This window comes from Pipistrellus kuhlii, unplaced genomic scaffold, assembly GCF_014108245.1.
Source record: "Pipistrellus kuhlii isolate mPipKuh1 unplaced genomic scaffold, mPipKuh1.p scaffold_m20_p_71, whole genome shotgun sequence".
Lineage (NCBI taxonomy): Eukaryota > Metazoa > Chordata > Mammalia > Chiroptera > Vespertilionidae > Pipistrellus > Pipistrellus kuhlii.
This window is the reverse complement of record NW_023425575.1, coordinates 697,385-716,027: the sequence shown is the minus strand read 5'-3', so window position 1 is coordinate 716,027 and position 18,643 is coordinate 697,385. Positions and strand designations below refer to the sequence as shown.

At 45.2% G+C, this 18,643-nt stretch overlaps 1 protein-coding gene across 2 annotated transcripts in view; it reads left to right on the top strand.

Moving 5' to 3' along the window:
• The first annotated feature begins 741 nt into the window (after nt 1-741).
• LOC118710225 (zinc finger protein 850-like) overlaps nt 742-18,643 on the top strand; it is a 133,698-nt gene continuing 115,796 nt past the window's right edge. The window contains exon 1 of one of the 2 annotated variants that reach the window (XM_045575943.1): nt 742-1,113. In XM_045575943.1, the coding sequence (XP_045431899.1) occupies nt 1,080-1,113 (34 nt within the window). In that variant the 5' untranslated portion in view covers nt 742-1,079. Of the gene's footprint in view, nt 1,114-15,592; nt 16,009-18,643 lie in introns of those variants that run through there. The other variant, XM_045575939.1, reaches the window with a different exon arrangement.

The window sequence follows — 18,643 nt, the reverse complement described above, 5'->3', positions numbered from 1 at the left end:
GCTCGGACCCACGCCAGGGCCGGGACAGGCCCCGCCATTCCTGCCGCGGTTTCCGCTCCCGCCCCGCGCGGCGGCCCACAGAGCGCGATGGCGGCGCCCGCACTGAGGGGCTTCGCTGAGGTGAGTTCCTGTCCTCCAGGCCCCCCGCCTCCTCACCCCGCACCCCACAGCCCGGTGCGGGCCTGTCCCTCCTGCAGCTCCGTCCGCGGGGAGGACCGTGAGGAAGGCGGAGGGGAGGGCGGAGCGCGGTGGCTTCTGAGGACACAGCCAGTGCGGGGCGGAGAGGACAGGGGTGACCGGCCTCCGAGGTTCCCCTGAGGGTGTGGCTGTGAGGATTGGCGGGCAGATCAGAGGCTGCAGGGAGGCCGTCACAGCCTCACGGGGGCTTTCCCGGCTGTGGGGTCCCTCAGGGGCCTGGGGTGGTCCTGGACCCGCTGGAAGACAGGCTTCTCCACATGCCATGTGCCAAGTTCATGGGGGAGTCCAGCGAGACCCAGTGGCATTGGAGCAGGAAGGGGGCAGAGCTGAGGGAGTGAACCTGGGACTGAAGATGGGAAGGGGATGAGCATTACCCAGTGTGTGCACATCTGGAGGAAGTGTGAGCTGATGTTTCCCGGGACCTGATGTGGGAACTTATAGGTGAAGCACAAACCCACTCTTGGCTTTGTCTGGGAGGCATGGTCTAGGAGGCTGCAGTGTAATTGCGTGGCCGGAGGCTGGGGTCCTGCAGGCATCCCCAGAGCTTAAATGGCATTGCTCTCTCCCCTCCCCTCCCCCAAACCTTCCCACCCACCCAGCTACTCTGCTGAGGACAATCCCAGTGAGTAATGGGACTGTGATGAGAGAGCAGCCTGCATTGGCATTAGGGCCTGGTTTCCACACTAACCGGGTGCCCTGGAGGAGGTTGAGGGGGGAAGGTGTATAAGGAGTAGCAGTGGGGGTTCTCAGAGAGACAGCTCTGATTTCAATTGTCTCCATTCTGACAGGTTGGCGTGACCTTGGAGGACATTGCCCTGTACTTCTCCAGGGAGGAATGGAGCCTCCTTGATGAGGGTCAGAGACAGTTGTACCTGAATGTGATGCTGGAGAACTTTGAACTTGTATCCTCGCTGGGTAAGACCCTCACTCTCACAGTGATCTGGACTTGGCTTTGGGATTTCTCAGGCCCCATCTCCCAGGGTGTGCTGTGTCCTCCCATGTAGACTGTGGTTCTGCTTGATTTTCCAGTTTCCTTGGTAGTTGATGTCCTGGGTAGGGTTGGACTGGTTCCACTGCTCCCTTCTATTCCAGAAGTCACAATTCTCCCCTCTGGACTACATTCACAGAAAGACTTGTGGTTGCTAGTCTTGCAGGAAGCCTGAAGGATTCCACCTTGATTAGTGAGGAAAGCATTTTCTATTGTCCTGTTGTTCATGTGTATATATTTTTGAAAACTTGCCTGTATATCATTAAACCTGTTTTTTAACTATGTATTTTTTTGTTAGTCTTTTGAATACCTTGTTTATTTTATATATTATTTGCTTATGACATACAGGAACACATATTTTTGCATGGGCTTAATAATGCTCGGCAGATATTACTTCCCCACAGCGGATTTTCTACTAAGTCCATGTTTTTGGCAACCCAGCATTCAGTCGGTCTAGTGCCACCATATTTCTATTAAGCTTAGATGTTTGTTACTATTGCTTAGCAAGTAAATATTCTTCATGAAGTTATATAGACTTTGCTTTTGAGGCAGAGTCATTGCATTGTTAAAATCTGCAGAAGACTATGAACATACCTTTATTATTCCCAGGGAACTGCAAGTATTTGTGTGCATTTCTGTCTATATTGCAATATTCATTTATTGTGCTAATCAGAACCAAATCCACAATATCTCCAAGGTATTCCTTTAGTCAATTTGCAAGTATTTTCTTCTGTTGTCTAGATTGCCCTTTCATTTCATTTTGTGTATTGCTGTTGTGCTGTGAAGACGCTATTTTTTCTTTATTTGTTGTAGTGTGGACTGTGTAGGTTTTCTTTTTTTTGTGTGTGTGTGTGTGTTGTGGTTGGTGTTACATTCAGAAACTCCTGTACAAAATAAACCTCCACACTTTTTCTCTAGGTCATCCTGAGGAGTTTTAAGTTTTAGCACTCACATTTAATTCTGTCCTACAGATTGAGTTAAATTTTTATTAGTGGTGTCCAGGTTTGTTGTTTCACATGTCAACTCTTGAAGAAACTGTCTTTGCTCTCTTCTGTGACTTGCAGCTTCGTTAGAGATCACTTAAAAGTATGTGCCTGGGTTAAAAGTTTGTCCCTGGGTTTTCTTTCTTTCTTTCTTTCTTTCTTTCTTTCTTTCTTTCTTTCTTTTTTTTTTTTTTTTTTTATATATTTTATTGATTTTTCACAGAGAAGAAGAGAGAGGGATAGAGAGTTAGGAACATCGATGAGAGAGAATCATCGATCAGCTGCCTCTTGCACCCCCCTCACTGGGGACATGCCCGCAGCCAAGGTACATGCTCTTGCTCGGAATCAAACCTGGGACCTTTCAGTCCGCAGGCCGACGCTCTATCCATTGAGCCAAACCGGTCCTGGCATATCCCTGGCTTTCTTCATATGTTTTCTCTTCTGTTCAGTTTATATTTGTATCTGTGTTTCTCCAGCAACACACTGGTTGCTTGTTTTCTCTTTGTAATAAATTGAAATCTGGACGTGTGATGCCACCAGCTTTGTTCTCCCTCAGGATTGCTTTTGTTAATGGAGGTGTTTTGATTCCATTTCCAGATTTTCTATTCATTTCTTTGTAAAATACCGTTTGGATGATTGGGATTGCATTTAATCTGTAGTTTGCCTTGTGTATTAAAGCTATCTCCACCATATTTCATTTTCAGACCCTTGAACACAAGTTGTCCTTCAAGTGATTTGTGCTTTCTTCCATTCCTTTCATCACTGTCTTATAGTACTCAGTGTACAAATGTTTCAATTTTGTTTGAATTTATTCCTGTGGGTTTAATAGTTTGGGATGCTATTGTAAATTTGATTATATTCTTTATTTTTCCATCAAAGAATTTATTATTTGTGTGTAGAAATGGAACTAATATTTGTATGTTTATTTTACATCCTATCATTCTTCTGTATTTAATTCTTTATTCTTCTGTTATCTTCACCCGGATAGTGAGGATATATTTTTCATTGATTGGTCTTTTAGAGAGAATGAAAGAGAGAGAGTGAGAGACAGAGAGAGAGAGAAACATTGATTGGCTGCCTCCCACATGTGCCTCTACTGAGAGAGAGAGAGAGAGAGAGAGCGAGAGAGAGAGAGAGAGAGAGAGAGAGAGAAACATTGATTGGCTGCCTCCCACATGTGCCTCTACTGAGTAGGAGTAGACCTGCAACCCAGGTACCTACCCTTGACTGGTAATAGAACCTGAGCCCTCCAGTGCACAAGCCAGCACTATTATCAGTGAAGAACATTGGCTAGGCATATTCATTTATTCTTTAAAAATTATTTATACATTTAAATATATGTATTTTTAAAATATATTTTATTGATTTTTTTACAGAGAGGAAGAGAGAGATAGAAAGTTAGAAACATCGATGAGAGAGAATCATGGATTGGCTGTCTCTTGCACACCCCCTTCTGAGGATGTGCCCGCAACCAAGGTACATGCCCTTGACCGGAATCGAACCTGGGACCTTTCAGTCTGCAGGCCAACGCTCTATCCAGTGAGCCAAACCAGTTTTGGCGGCGGCGGCGGCTGCTGCTGCTGCTGCTTCTTCTTCTTCTTCTTCTTTTTCTTCTTCTTCTTCCTTTTTCTTTTTTTTTTTTTTTTTTGGATATATTTTATTGATTTTTATGTTTTTACAGAGAGAAAGAGAGAGGGGTAGAGTTAGAAACATCGATAATAGAGAATCATCAATCAGCTGCCTCTTGCACACCCCCTACTGGGGATGTGCCCACAACCAAGGTATATGCCCTTGACCAGAATGGAACCCAGGACCTTTTAGTCTGCAGGCCGACACTCTATCCATTGAGACAAATCGGTTTCGGCAATCTTTTTTTTTTTTTTTTTAAATACATTTTTATTGATTTATGAGAGGAAGGGTTAGAGAGATTGAGAGATACATTAATGCTGACAGAGTATCACTGATGAGCTGCCTCCTGCATGTCCCTATCGGGGAAGGAATTCATAATGAACTGGGCATGTGCCCTTGACTGGAATGAAACCTAGGATCTTTCAGTCTACAGGCTGACACTATATGCATTGAGCAAACTACCTAGAGCTGACTATTTATTTATTTAATTCATTTTATTTTTTAAAACATATTTATTGACATTTCACAGAGAGGAAGGGAGAGGAAGAAATATAGAAACATAGATGAGAAAGAAACATCAATCAGCTGCCTCTTGCACAACCCCTACTGGGGATGTGCCTGCCACTAAGTTACATTCCCTTGACTGGAATCAAATCTAGGATACTTGAGTCAGCAGACCAACACTCTATCCACTGAGCCTAATCGGTTAGTGCGCTTTATTTATTTAGTTAGTTCGTTAGTTATTATTAACGCTTGTTTTTGATCTTAGGTATCTTCAAATGTGTTAGCTCACCCAGTCTCGTGTCATCCTTTCTATGCAGTTGTCGTTTTTGGTATTCTGTATTACAGGTTTTTTTCATGATATTCTTATTTTTATTTCCTGTGGGATGTTTTTTGTCATGGATAGCCCTCTACGTACTCTGGGATGGGGAAAGATTCTCTATCTTTGATTCTGCCATCTTGCTGATGTCCCTCTCATAGGTCTTTTGTCTGTGATTTCATTTGTGCTTTGTTGTTCTACCACAGTGCTGACCATCCATCTTTTTAAAATTGGCATTATTGCCGGGACCGGTTTGGCTCAATGGATAGAGCGTCGGCTTGGGGACTGGAGGGCCCCGGGTAGATTCTGGTCAAGGGCATGTACCTTGGTTGCGGGTATATCCCCTGTGGGGGGTGTGCAAGAGGCAGCTGGTCCATGTTTCTAGCTCTCTCCCTCTCCCTTCCTCTCTGTACAAAAATCAATAAAATATATTTAAAAAAAATAAAATAAAATTGGCATTATTCATCCCATGCAGTGGCTCAACTAGGATTTAAGAGACAGAATAATTTCTGCATCACAGCAGACTTTATCAATGACAGGATAGTCCCAGAGGCAGTCTTGCCTTGGTGAAGGGCTGTGGGGGTAGTTTTCAAGCCTAGGCTTTGTTTCAGTTATAACTAGGAACCCATTTTTTTTTTACAACATTTTTTACCATTACCCATTCCTCACCCAATTCTTTTTTTTTTTTTTTTAATATATTTTATTGATTTTGTTCAGAGAGGAAGGGAGAGAAAGAGAGAGTTAGAAACATCGATGAGAGAGAGTCATCGATCAGCTGCCTCTTGCACACCCCCTACTGGGGATATACCTGCAACCAAGGTATAACCCTTGATCAGAATCGAACCCGGGACCCTTCAGTCCCCAAGCCGACGCTCTATCCATTGAGCCAAACTGGTCTTGGCTCCTCACCCAATTCTACTTCTTGCTTAATGTTGACACTTTGTGTAGGACTCAGTTTTAATAGTGACCATTCTACTCGGATTAAGAGCCCATGGATAACTTTAACCTCTGTAAACTTTGCACCTCTTTCACACATCTTGCTATACTGCATTCCAATGTTGTTTCATGCCTGCAGTACCTTTGCTTGCATGCGTATTATATTATCTCTGAACGTTACGTGCTCTAATATGATTGATAGTTTATGGGTTTGAACACATTGAAATTATTGTACACAGATTCACATCTGCATCATGAAAGGTCCTAAAAGGAAGCCACTTGTGGAGTAATAACGGGTAAACCCTGCCTCTCTTGTTTTTGTCCGAGCTTATGCTTCTGTCCTCCCTTGGTGAGATTTTCATCATCCAGGGACTTGTTGGGCTATGTTATATATAACGGCCATTTCCTGAGAGTCTTACTTACTTGTCTTGAAAATCAGTGAATAGAATCATGTCCAGTCATGGCAAATCCACATATCTTGTGAACGTATTCTGTTTTTATCAAGTCAACATGCACTTCACCTATGTTTATTTTTGTTCAGGTTGCTGCTGTGGACTAGAGAATGTGGAAGCCCAGACTAAACAGAAGATTTCTGTAAGAGTGTCACAAGCAAGGAATCCCAAGTTAGCATTGTCTTCCCAGAAGAGCCACCCCTGTGATAGTTGTGCACTCGTCTTGGGAACCATTTTCCACGCGATGGAGAGGCAGGATCAGATACTGTTGAGATGTGGGGCATGTGCAAAACGATTTTATTTCAGTGCAAAATTTCACCAGCAGAATGTGAGAGAGAAGACTTTCATTAGCGGTGTGGAAAGGATCTCACTTGCAAACAGCTGCAACTTCAATGTGTCCCAGAATCGTTTCATATCCGAAGAGGTTGATCAGGGTTTCCTTACTGGGTCAGGACATCTCCACCCAAAGGTTACTCAGATGAGGAACAGTCCAACTGCAATGTCAACTTGTGGGATGATGTTTCAAAGGCGTAAAAATTTCTACAGTAGCAAAGAATGTAAGAAAGGCAATAATTATACCCACACGGTTATTCAGGGAAAAGGTGTCCATCTTGGAAGTTGTTGTTTTCTGTCTTCTGAATGTGGAAATTTTACTAATTTATCTAGTTTTGATTTTCAACAGACATGTAACACTGGAGAAAAGTCTTATCAATGCAGTGAATGTGGGAAATCTTTTACAAGTAGCAGTGGTCTCCGATATCATCAGAGAGTTCACACTGGAGAAAAGCCTTATCAATGCACTGAATGTGGAAAATATTTTAGAGGGCGCAGTGCTCTCCAATATCATCATAAAGTTCACTCTGGTGAAAAGCGTTATCAATGCAGTGAATGTGGGAAATGTTTTATATGTAGCACTAGTCTCCTATATCATCAAAGAGTTCACATTGGAGAAAAGCCTTATCAATGCAGTGAATGTGATAAAGCTTACACCAGTAACACTGAACTTTGTCGTCATCAGAGAGTGCACACTGGAGAAAGTCTTTATCATTGCAGTGAATGTGGAAAATATTTTACAAGGATCGGTTGTCTTCATCGTCATCAGAGAATTCATACCGGAGAAAAGCCTTATAATTGCACTAAATGTGCAAAGTCCTTTACACGTAGCAATGCTCTTCAATGTCATCAGAGAGTTCACAGTGGAGAAAAGCCTTATCAATGCAGTGAATGTGGGAAATCTTTTGCAAGACGCAGTGTTCTTCGTTATCATCAGAGAATTCACACTGGAGAAAAGCCTTATCAATGCAGTGAATGTGGGAAATCTTTTTCAGGGCTCAGTGCTCTCCATTATCATCAGAGAATTCACACTGAAGAAAAGCCTTATCAATGCAGTGAATGTGGAAAATCTTTTGTAAGAAGTCTTCGTCTTCAGTATCATCAGAGAGTGCACACTGGAGAAAAACCTTATCAATGCAGTGAATGTGGAAAATCTTTTAGATGGAGACAGGCTCTCCAAAAACATCAGAGAGTTCACACTGGAGAAAAGCCTTATCAATGCAGTGAATGTGGAAAATCTTTTAGATGGAGACATACTTTCAAAAAACATCAGAGTTCACACCAGAGAAAAGCCTTACCAATGAATTAAATGTGAGAAATCTTTTACCACTAAAAGACTACTTCATCTTCATCAGAGAGTTCATACAGGACTAAAGCCTTATTAATGCAGTGAATGTGGAAATTTTTTTTTTAATAAATTTTTATTGTTCATATTATTACAACTGTTCCTTCCCCCACTCCCCTCCATTGCTCTCCTCCATCAGGATCCCATCCCACCCTCTGCACTTTCCCCACCCCCCATTGTCCTCATCCATAGGTGCACAGTTTATGTTCAGTCTCTTCCCACATCCCCCTCTCCCCTTTCCCCAAGAATCGTCAGTTCACTACCCTTCCATACCTCTGATTCTATTATATTCAACAGTTAATATTGTTCATCAGATTTTATTTTTAATTTCCTTGGTTTTTAGAATCACTTGTTGATAGTTACATATTTGTTGTTCATAATTTTTATCTTTATTTACTTTCTCTTCTGAAAGGACCCCCTTCAGCAATTCATATAATTCTGGTTTGGTGGTAATGAACTCCTTTAGCTTTTTTTTTATTAGTGAAGCTCTTTGTCTGACCTTCGATTCTGAGTGATAGCTTTGCTGGATAGATTATCTTTGGCTGTAGGTTCTTACTATTCATCACCTTGAATATTTCTTGCCATTCCCGTCTGGCCTGCATGGTTTCTGTTGAGAAATCAGCTGACAGTTGTATAGGTGCTCCTTTATAGGTAACTACCTTCTTTGCTCTTGCTGCTTTTAATATTCTCTCTTTGTCTTTTGCTCTTGGAATTTTAATTATGATGTGTCTTGGTGTGATCCTCTTTGGATTCCTTTTGTTTGGAGTTCTGGGTGTTTTCTGCTCTTGTAAGTCTAATTCTTTCACCAGGTGGGGGAAGTTTTCTGTCACTATTTCTTTCAGTATGTTTTCGATATCTTGCTCTCTCATCTTCTGGGACCCCCATAATTCTGATGTTGGTTCGCTTGAAGTTGTCCCAGAGGTTTCTTACATTATCTTCAATTTTCTGGATTCTCTTGCCTTCTAGCTTCTGTGGAGGAGTGTCTTCTGGCTCTTTATGCTCCAAATCTTTGACTTGATTCTTGCGATCTTCCCTTCTGTTTTTAGGACTCTGTATAATATTTTTTATTTCAGTCAATGTATTCTTTATTTCTTGTTGGTCCCTTATCATTTCTTGTTGATTCCTTATTAATTCTAGTTGATCCCTTTTCATATCCTCATAGGTCTTATCGATCTTTTCTAGGAAATTCTTGAAAAACCTTATAAGCGTAGATTTGAACTCTATGTCCAGTCGCTTTTTGTCCTCCATTTCTTTCGTTTGTGATTTATTTCGTCTCGGCATTTTCGCAGCTTTCCTGAGTTGGTAGCCTTAAAAGTCTCTGTGTTCTGCTTTGATGGGGCGGGGTTTCATGGTGGAGCCTACAGCTTTGGCTTCCTTCAGCCCCACCCTGTGCGGGTCCTTCAGTACTGGTTGCAAGCGCCTCTGAGAGAAAGGTGCCCTCGATTTTCGCCTGCTGCCAAACAGTCTAGGCTCTCCCCCAATAAGCCCGGTATTGGGGTTCAGTTCAGTTAGAAGTGGAGTTGGTGGTGGCGTTCAGAGCAGACTGGAGCCCCTGTCTCCTTCCCACCAGGGCAATCCCGCGGCACAGCCAGCTGTCCCTTTTCTGCGCACAAGGTGCGCGCCGCCAGGACCTCCTTTCACCGCTCCCCCGGGGTTCCGCCTTACAGCCCAGCTCCCTATGGATGAGCCTGGGTCCCTGGGGTCTGGCCTAGAACTGGGGTTCAGAGCAGTCGGAACTGGGGCCCAGCACAGTCGGATCTTTTATCTCCTTTCCGCTAGGGAATGCCAGCCAGGCACTCAGCCTCTCTCCTCTTTGGCTCCATTTTCTCCCCACCCCGCGTGTCTCCGTACCTCAGGCTTTTACAGCTCCTCCAAGCTTCCTTCTTGTTTTCTCCTTGCTTCTCATTGTAGAATTTCCAGTCAGTTGACTTTCCTGTAGTTCTGGGTAATGTCCATTTCATATTTTAGTTGTATTTTATTGAAATTGTTGTGTGCGGCTGCGTCTAGGTCTTTACCTGTCAGCCATCTTGGAACGACTCCTCATGAATGTCGGAAATTTTTTATCCAGAGTACTATCCTTTGTTATCTTCAGAGACTTCATGTAGGACAAAATCCTTATCAATGCAGTGAATGTGGAAAATCTTTTACACGGGGCAATGGTCTCCATTATCATCACAGCATTCAAACTGGAGTAAACTTTATAAATTTAGTGATTGAAAAATCTTTCCCAGGGACACTGGTCTCCAATTTCATCACAGATTTTGAACTGGAGAATAGCCTTATCAATGCAATGAATATGGGAAGTATTTTATTTTATTTTATTTATTTTTATTTTTTTAAATCAATCTTTATTGTTCATATTGTTACCAAGGTTCCTCATTTCTTCCTCCCTCCACCAGGTTCCCACCCCACCCTCCGCCCCCTCCCCATCCCCCTTTGTCCTCATACATAGGTGCAGTTTATGTTCAGTCTCTTCCTCCCTCCCTTTCCCCAATAGTAAATCCCTTTTCAGATAGTAAATCAGTTACTTAGCATTTTCTCATATCAATAATACCACCACATGCTCAATGATACATTTCACACAAAAGACATTTCCAAATAGGTCAACCAGCCTCATCCAGGCCCCACTCAAGGCACTCACAGATCAACACCCCAGCCCTATACTAACTCAACACATCCAGATCTAAGCCTTCATCACTTGATTCAGCAGACCCTCAAGTTCCCACAGAAGTTTCCATCCATGTCTGAGAGGCAGCTGTGGGGCAGGGGCAGGCAAGGAGCGAGCTGTTCCAGGCCTGGCTGCTCCGGGCCTGGCCTCTGTTGCTCTGGTTCGTTCCACAACCAGCTGCTCCGGGTCTGGTCACCGCCGCTCCCGACCTAGTTGCTCTGGACCTGGCTGCTGCTGCTCCGGGCCTGGCCGCACGCGACCCAGCTGCTCTGGGCCTGGCCACTCCAGCCTGGCAGATGCTGCTCCGGGCCTGGCCTCACCAGACCGGGCTGCTCTGGGCCTGGCCGCTCCCAGCCTGGCAGCTGCTGCTCCGGGCCTGGCCGCACCAGACCCTGCTGCTCTGGGCCCGGCTGCCCCAGGCCCAGCCGCTCAAAATCTGGCCGCTCCCAGCCTGGATGCTCCGGGCTTGGCTACTGCTGTTCTGGACCTGGCTGCTCCCAACCCGACTGCTCTGAGCCCAGCTTCTCCGAGGCCGGCCGCTCCGGGTCTGGGTGTTCCCAGACTGGCCACCCTGGGCTTGGCTGCCTCCGCCTCAGGCCTGGCTGCCACTGCCCCAGGTCTGGCTGCTCCAGTGCTGGCTGTTGTTGCTCTGGTTCTGGCTGCTGCTGCTCTGGGGCCTGGCTGTTGCTGCTCCAGGCCCGGCTGCCACTGCCTTGTGCCTGGCCACTCTAGGCCTGGCCGCTGCTGTTCCAACATTCTGTCCTTTTTTTAAATTTTATTTTAAAAACGCATTTATGTTGCAATGTTGGCTGGTGAGTTGAGTTCTGACTTAGTCTTTGATTTTTCAAGATCTTCTTTGTATTCTTTCTTAAGTAATTTTACTATCTTTTGCTCTCACTTGATTTCTTCACATTGAGAACTTTGGTTTCTTCCTCCTTGTCCTGGGAGCTCAGCGGGTTGGCCTGTGGCACCCCTTTGTTCTCCGCGGGCTCCCGCGCTGCTCCAGCCTGTTGCCGGGGTCGGCGCCACCCAGGAAGCAGCCCCCGGCCTTGGCTGCGTTGCCCGCGCTCAGAGGTCGATGGCTCAGGGGCACCCTTACCCCCCCGGGGGCCCCATCACCCGGCTCCCTGCCGGTGCCCGGCTGGCTGGTGTCGCAGGGGCTCCTGCTCCCTGTCGCATTCCTCCAGTCTGGAGCTTTTGTTTTTTTTTCTCCTTCCCGCTAGGGGAGTCTAGGATCAGAGTCAACAGACTGTCCTCTGCGCGCAGTGTGCGACTCTGGGGGCTCTGCTTTTCGCCACTCCCCTGGGATTCCGCCTCACAGCCCCATCTCCCCCTGCCTGGGGTTCAGAGCAGTCCGGACTGAGGCTCAGTGCCACCGGAGGCTTTGTTTCTTCACGCTAGGGTAATCCAGCATCAGAGTCAACATTCAGTCCTCTGTGCGCAATGTGCACGCGACTCCAGGGGCCCTGCTTTTCGCTGCTCTCTTGGGATTCTGCTTCACAGCCTCATCTCCCCCGCCGGAGCCTGGGTCCCCAGGGTCTGGCTCATAACTGGGGATCAGCGCTGCCGGTTCGGGGGTTTAGCCCAGGCTGGGAGTTTTATTTCCTTCCTGCTAGGGAACGCCAGGCAACACCCAGCCCTCTCCTCCTCTCCGGCTGCGGCCTCTCCGTGCGCGCGTGCGTGTGGGCGCGCAACATGTCTCGGTACCTTAGGCTTTTTTTCAGCTCCTCTGATTTTCCTTCTGGTTTTCTCTTTCCTTCTTGTTGTAGAATTTTCAGTCAGTTGACTCCCTGTAGCTATGGTCAATGTCCACTCTACATTTTAGTTGTATTCCATTGAAATTGTTGTGTGCTGCTGCGGTTAGGTGTCTACCCGAGCAGCCATCTTGGATCCTCCTATGGGAAGTATTTTAATGCTGAGAACATTCTCCATCCACATCAGAGAGTTCATACAGGAGAAAGGCTTATAAGTGCCCTGAATGTGGGAAATCTTATATTGACTGATCTAGGGCATAGGGAGTCTGACCACTACCCTTCTATTTCCCCGCTGCATTGGCTTTGGGATTCTAAATCACCCTGCCCACCTAGATGCCCTCTGGCCTTCTTGAGAGAACTGTTCTAACCCAAGAACCCCGATGACAGGAGACAAGGAAAATGCAGAAGACTACAAAGCCAGGGCATAGTGCAGGATCAGATGGCTGGTGTTCTGAAAGCAATGGAGAATGGTAGTAGCGCAGGTAAAAATTAAAAATGTCATCACACAGGACAGCATTTAGAGTAGTGAATCACCTGGCTGGTCTAGGTCAATGTTTGAGCATTGACCCAGGAACAAAGAGGTCCTTGGTTAGATTCCCAATCAGAGCACATGTCTGGATTGCAGGCTCCATCCACAGCAGGGTGTGATGGAAGCAGACCAATAATTCCCTGTAATCATTGATGTTTCTTTTTAACATAAGGCACTCTGTTTTCTTTTATTTTTTTATTGATTTCACAAGGAAAGGGGGAGGGACAGAGAGACAGAAACATCGATGATGAGAATCACTGATAAGCTGCCTCCTACAAGCCTTACTTGGGGATCTAGCAGGAGCCCATGCATGTGCCATGCAAGGCAATGGAACTGTGATGTCCTGACTTTGTTTCTCTGACACTGAACTTTTTTGAACTTTTTCGACTGAGCTGCCTTCCAAGGCTGTCGTCATTAATGTTTTGCTCTCCCACCCAACCTAGATAGAGAGCAAGAAACATCAATGAGAGAGAAACATCGACCAGCTGCCTCTTTCACACTCCCTACTGGGGATGTGCCCGCAACCAATGTACATGCCCTTGACCAGAATCAAACCTGGGACCTTTCAGTCTGCATAATGATGCTCTACTACTGGGCCAAACTGGTTTCAGCAGTTTGGACATTTCTTACGACATCACCAAAAGCTATTGTCTCATGTGAAGCAGGAGAACCTTACATGGAGGCGTATCTGCACTTCCAGGGATTGAACTGATCGATGACAGATTTATGAACACAAACTTAGAGGAGACCCTGAACCCAGCAAGTTGGAGCTTTCCCGTTGCTTTCACAGAACAGAAGGAAATTCTCAGGCTCAGATGAATGTTTTCCTTGTGTGCATGCTTGTTTTCAATCCTTGCCCGAATGTTTTTTTTTACCCTACCTCACTTTCCCTCTGCAATTCTTCAGTAATTTCCATGCTTCCGTGTCTCTACTACATCAGTGCTTTTGTTAATTAGATTCCAAATGTGAGTGCGCTCAAGTGACAATGCCTTTCTCTGACTGACTTATTTCATTTAGCATGGTGCTCTCCAGGTCCATCCCTGTTGTGTGAAAGTGTAAGAGATTCCTCTTTTTTACTGCTGACTAGTACAGCATGGTGTAAGTGTACCACAGTTTTTGGTGCTGTCATCTGCTGATGGGGACCTGGCCAGTTTCCAGACTTTTGCTATTGTATTATAAATTGTGCTGCTATGAACAGAGAGAAGCATGCTTTCTATCTGATTGTTTCAAGTTACTAAGGTATATTCCTAGAAGTAGAAGCACTGCATCAAATGTCAGTTCCATACTGTTGTGGGGTCGAACCCTGGGTTCAAAATAAGACCACCAGAGGCTGATGATTGGTTAAAAAAAGCAGGCAAGAATTTATTGGAAAACTGGCCAGGACGGCCGTGAGAGCACCACATGCAAGTGGAGTCCACATGACTGCACCATTTCAGGTGTAGGCAGTCTTTTTAAAGGTCCAAACCACAGGAATTTCCCTTTGTTCTAATTTCTAAAGGCTGGGAGCATTGTAATGTGGCCCTATCTTTGCATAGCGATAATACAGAAGCAGAGCTCAGTGGTTAATCTCTCAAGGATATCTACAGTTTCTACCCCTAATGCTACTGAGTCAGTGGGAATCAATCTACTGTATTTATGGTCCCAGGAACCGGAAAATTGCCTTAGCGTACAGGTCTCCACCTAGAAACTGAGATAACTACCCTATAATAGCAGGGTTAAAATTCAAACAGCAGTTTTTACCCAAGTATGGTTGCTACCATATTTCACATACTACATTGTTTGCAAAAACTCCAAACTGGTTTCCATAATGGCTACACCAGTTTGCATTGCCACTAGCAGTGTACTAGGGATTCCTTTATTTCACATCCTCCCCAGCACTTGTCCTCTGTTGATTTGTTGATGGCAGCCATTCTGACAGTGGTGGGGTTATACCTAATTGTTGCTTAAACTTACATCTCTCTGATGATCAGTCACTTTGAGCATTTTTCACATGTGTCTTGGCCATCTTATCTAAAAGATGAAATAAAGAGGGAGCTGGAGACCAGGATGTCAGGACACAGGCTTTATTGAAGAGAAGAGTACCACTGCTGGCTGCTTCCAGAGAGAGAGCAGAAGAGAGCGAGGGCTGGAGTCCATGTACTTTTTTTTTTTTTTTAAATATATTTTATTGATTTTTTAGAAGTCCATGTACTTTTGAGGAGAGAATAGGGGACAGGGCTTAGTTAAAGTGACCAGATTTTAACAATGGTAAAGTGGGACACCATTGACCTGGAGAGGGGAGATTTGATTAAAAATTTGGTCTATATGGAACAAAAATTTTCATACAATGCAAAAATAGTATTGTAATATATTTTTAAAAATTTCAACATAAGTACAATTTACAAATATAATAAATAAATAAAAATTATGTATAGTATTTTATTCCTTGGCATATTTCTCATTTGAGTGAATTTTTTTAGTAGATTGCTGTCATTTAAAAGGTCATGAAATTTTCCACAAGAGTTTCTTAAATTATATTTCACACATAAAATGGCTTTCAAAGTCTCAACACTTAGTTGTGTTTTTCTGATAACCACTCTTTATTTACCACAGAAAAAACACGTTCGGTCACAACATTACTTCCTGTTAAGGACAGCGTGTATTCCACAATTCTAACAACTGATCAGCAATGCGAACTTTAATAAGCAGTTCTCAATAATCAGTTCTCAACAATTATTTTTATTAGTAAAGTTAAACATAAAATTAACAAAAATAATATAAAATTCGTATCCGGCTAAATGCCACATGGCCCCTGAAAACCGTGTAATCCCTTCCCCTTCACCCGCCGTTCCCTAGCTTGTGATGCTGATGCATTCTTTCAAAAAATCGGGACTTTTTTAAAACGCCGAGGAACGCGGGACAAATTGTTAACAATCTGGACTTCTGGTCACCTTATATTTCCAGTCCTGGAGTCAACTCCACAGTATAGTACACGGGCCTTCTAGCGGAGAAACTACATTACCCATAAGGCCATGCTTGGAATGCCACTTGTCTGAGCCAATAGAGGGCATGTCCGTTTGGCCGCTTCCGTTGGGCGGGACCGGTAGTCCTTGTGGCGGAATTTGGTCTTCTGAGGTTATTGTCTCAGGCGGTCAGGATTTCCTAGTCACCAGGTCTTGGGGAAAGGCCGGAGAGTGGTGTCCCCCGCCGCACAGCCCATGATCGGAGCCTCCCGTGGTGCTTACAGCTCTCCCGGGGGTTGGAGCTCCGAGTCACCGCCAGGACCCCCGCCAAGGCCTTGACAGGCCCCGCCATTCCTGCCGCGGCTTCCGCTCCCGCCCCGCGCGGCCCACAGAGCGCGATGGCGGCGCCCGCGCTGAGGAGCTTCGCTGAGGTGAGTTCCTGTCCCCCAGGCCCCCCGCCTCCTCACCCCGCACCCCACAGCCCGGTGCGGGCCTGTCCCTCCTGCAGCTCCGTCCGCGGGGAGGACCGTGAGGAAGGCGGAGGGGAGGGAGGAGCGCGGTGGCTTCTGAGGACACAGCCAGTGCGGGGCGGAGAGGACAGGGGTGACCGGCCTCTGAGGTTCCCCTGAGGGTGTGGCTGTGAGGATTGGCGGGCAGATCAGAGGCTGCAGGGAGGCCGTCACAGCCTCACGGGGGCTTTCCCGGCTGTGGGGTCCCTCAGGGGCCTGGGGTGGTCCTGGACCCGCTGGAAGACAGGCTTCTCCACATGCCATGTGCCAAGTTCTTGGGAGAGCCCAGCGAGACCCAGTGGCATTGGAGCAGGAAGGGGGCAGAGCCGAGGGAGTGAACCTGGGACTGAAGATGGGAAGGAGTTGAAAATTACCCAGTGTGTGCACATCTGGAGAAAGTGTGAGCTGATGGTCCCCGGGACCTGGTGTGGGGACTTAAATGACATTGCTCTGTACCCTCCCCTCCCCCAAACCTTCCCACCCAACCCAGCTGCTCTGCTGAGGGCAATTCCAGTGAGTAATGGGACTGTGATGAGAGAGCAGCCTGCACTGGCATTAGGGCCTAGTTTCCACACTAACCGGGTGCCCTGGAGGAGGTTGAGGGGGGAAGGTGTGTAACAGTAGCAGTTGGGGTTCTCAGAGAGACAGCTCAGATTTCAATTGTCTCCATTCTGACAGGTTGGCGTGACCTTGGAGGACATTGCCCTGTACTTCTCCAGGGAGGAATGGAGCCTCCTTGATGAGGATCAGAGACAGCTGTACCTGAATGTGATGCTAGAGAACTTTGAACTTGTATCATCGCTGGGTAAGACCCTTACTCTCACCAGTGACCCCTGGACTTAACTTTCCCATTTTCCAGGCTCTATCTCCCAGCGTGTGCTGTGTCCTCCCATGTAGACTGTGGTTCTGCTTGATTTTTCAGTTTCCTGGGTAGTTGCTGTCCTGGAGAGGATTGGTCTGGTTCCATTGCTCCCTTCTGTTCCTGAAGTCCCAATTCTCCCCGCTGGACTAAGTTCACAGGGAAGGACTTGTGGGTGGTAGTGTTGCAGTAAGCTTAATGGATTACACCTTGATCAGTGAGGAAAGCATTTTCTTTTCTTTTTCTTTTTTCTTTTTTTAAAATATATTTCATTGATTTTTTTACAGAGAGGAGGAGAGAGGGATAGAGAGCTAGATACATCAATGAGAGAATAACATCGACCAGCTGCCTCTTGCACAACCCCTACCAAGGATGTGCCCGCAATCAATGTACATGCCCTTGACCAGAATCGAACCTGGGACCTTTCAGTCCACAGACTGACGCTCTACCACTGAGCCAAACCAGCTTCGGCCAGGAAAGCATTTTCTATATTTCTGTTGGTCATGTGTATATATTTTTGAAAAATAGTCACCACATCTTTATTCTGTTAACTATGTTTTTTGGTTAAATAGTCTTTTGAATGAATACCTTATATATATTTAATATATTACCGTATTTTTCAGACCATAAGACGCACTTTCCCCCCCCCCCCCAGAAATGGGGGGGAAAAGTCCCTGCGTCTTATGATCCAAATATAGCCTACACATATACTTTAAAAAAAAAAAAGTTTTTTTACTTGCCCGGCTCTGTGTGGTCTCTGTGTTTGCCCGGCTCTAAAATGATTCTAAATGCTGCTGTTTACTCTACAGGGTTGATTACATGTGTTTATGACTGTGATGTTGGGTTTTAATGCACATAAAATATTTTAGGACACTATTTGTTTCAGAATCTTTTTTTCTTCATTTCCCTTCTCTAAAAACTGGTGCGTCTTATGGTCCGGAGCGTCTTATGGTCCGAAAAATACGGTAATTGCTTACGACATACAGGAACTCATATTTTTTCATGTGCTTAATAGTGCTTTGCAACATTACTTCCCCACACCCACTTTTCTATAAAGTCCATGTTTTTGGCAACCAAGCATTCAGCAGGTCTAGTGCTATCACGTTTCTAGGAAGCTGAGATGCTTGTTATTTGTGCTTAGCAATTAAAAATTGTTAATGAAGCTATATAGACTTTGCTTTTGAGGCAGGGTTATTGCATTGTTATCGGCAGAAGAGTATGAACATACCTTCATTATTGCTGGGGAACTGTAACTATTTGTGTTAATTTTTGTCTACGTTGCAATATTCACTTTATTGTGCTGATCATAGTCGAATGCACAATATCACCAAGGAATTCCTTCTTATAGTTTGTACGTGTTCTCTTCTGTTCTCTAGATTGCCCCCTTTCATTTTATTTATTGATGTTGTGCTGTGAGTATGCTATTTTCCTTTATTTGTTGCAGGGTGGTCTGTTTGTTTTTTCTATTCTGTGTGGTGGTTGGTGTCACATTAAGAAACTTCTGTCCAAAACAAATCTCCAAACCTTTTTCTCTAGGTGTTCCTGAGGGGTTTTAAGTATTAGCGTTCACGTTTAATTCTGTCCCGGAGGTTGAGTTACATTTTATCAGTGGTGTCCAGGTTTTTTGTTTTACATGTGAATGTCAAATCTTGAAGAAACTGTCTTTCCTCTCTTCTCTGACTTGCAGCTTTGTCAAAG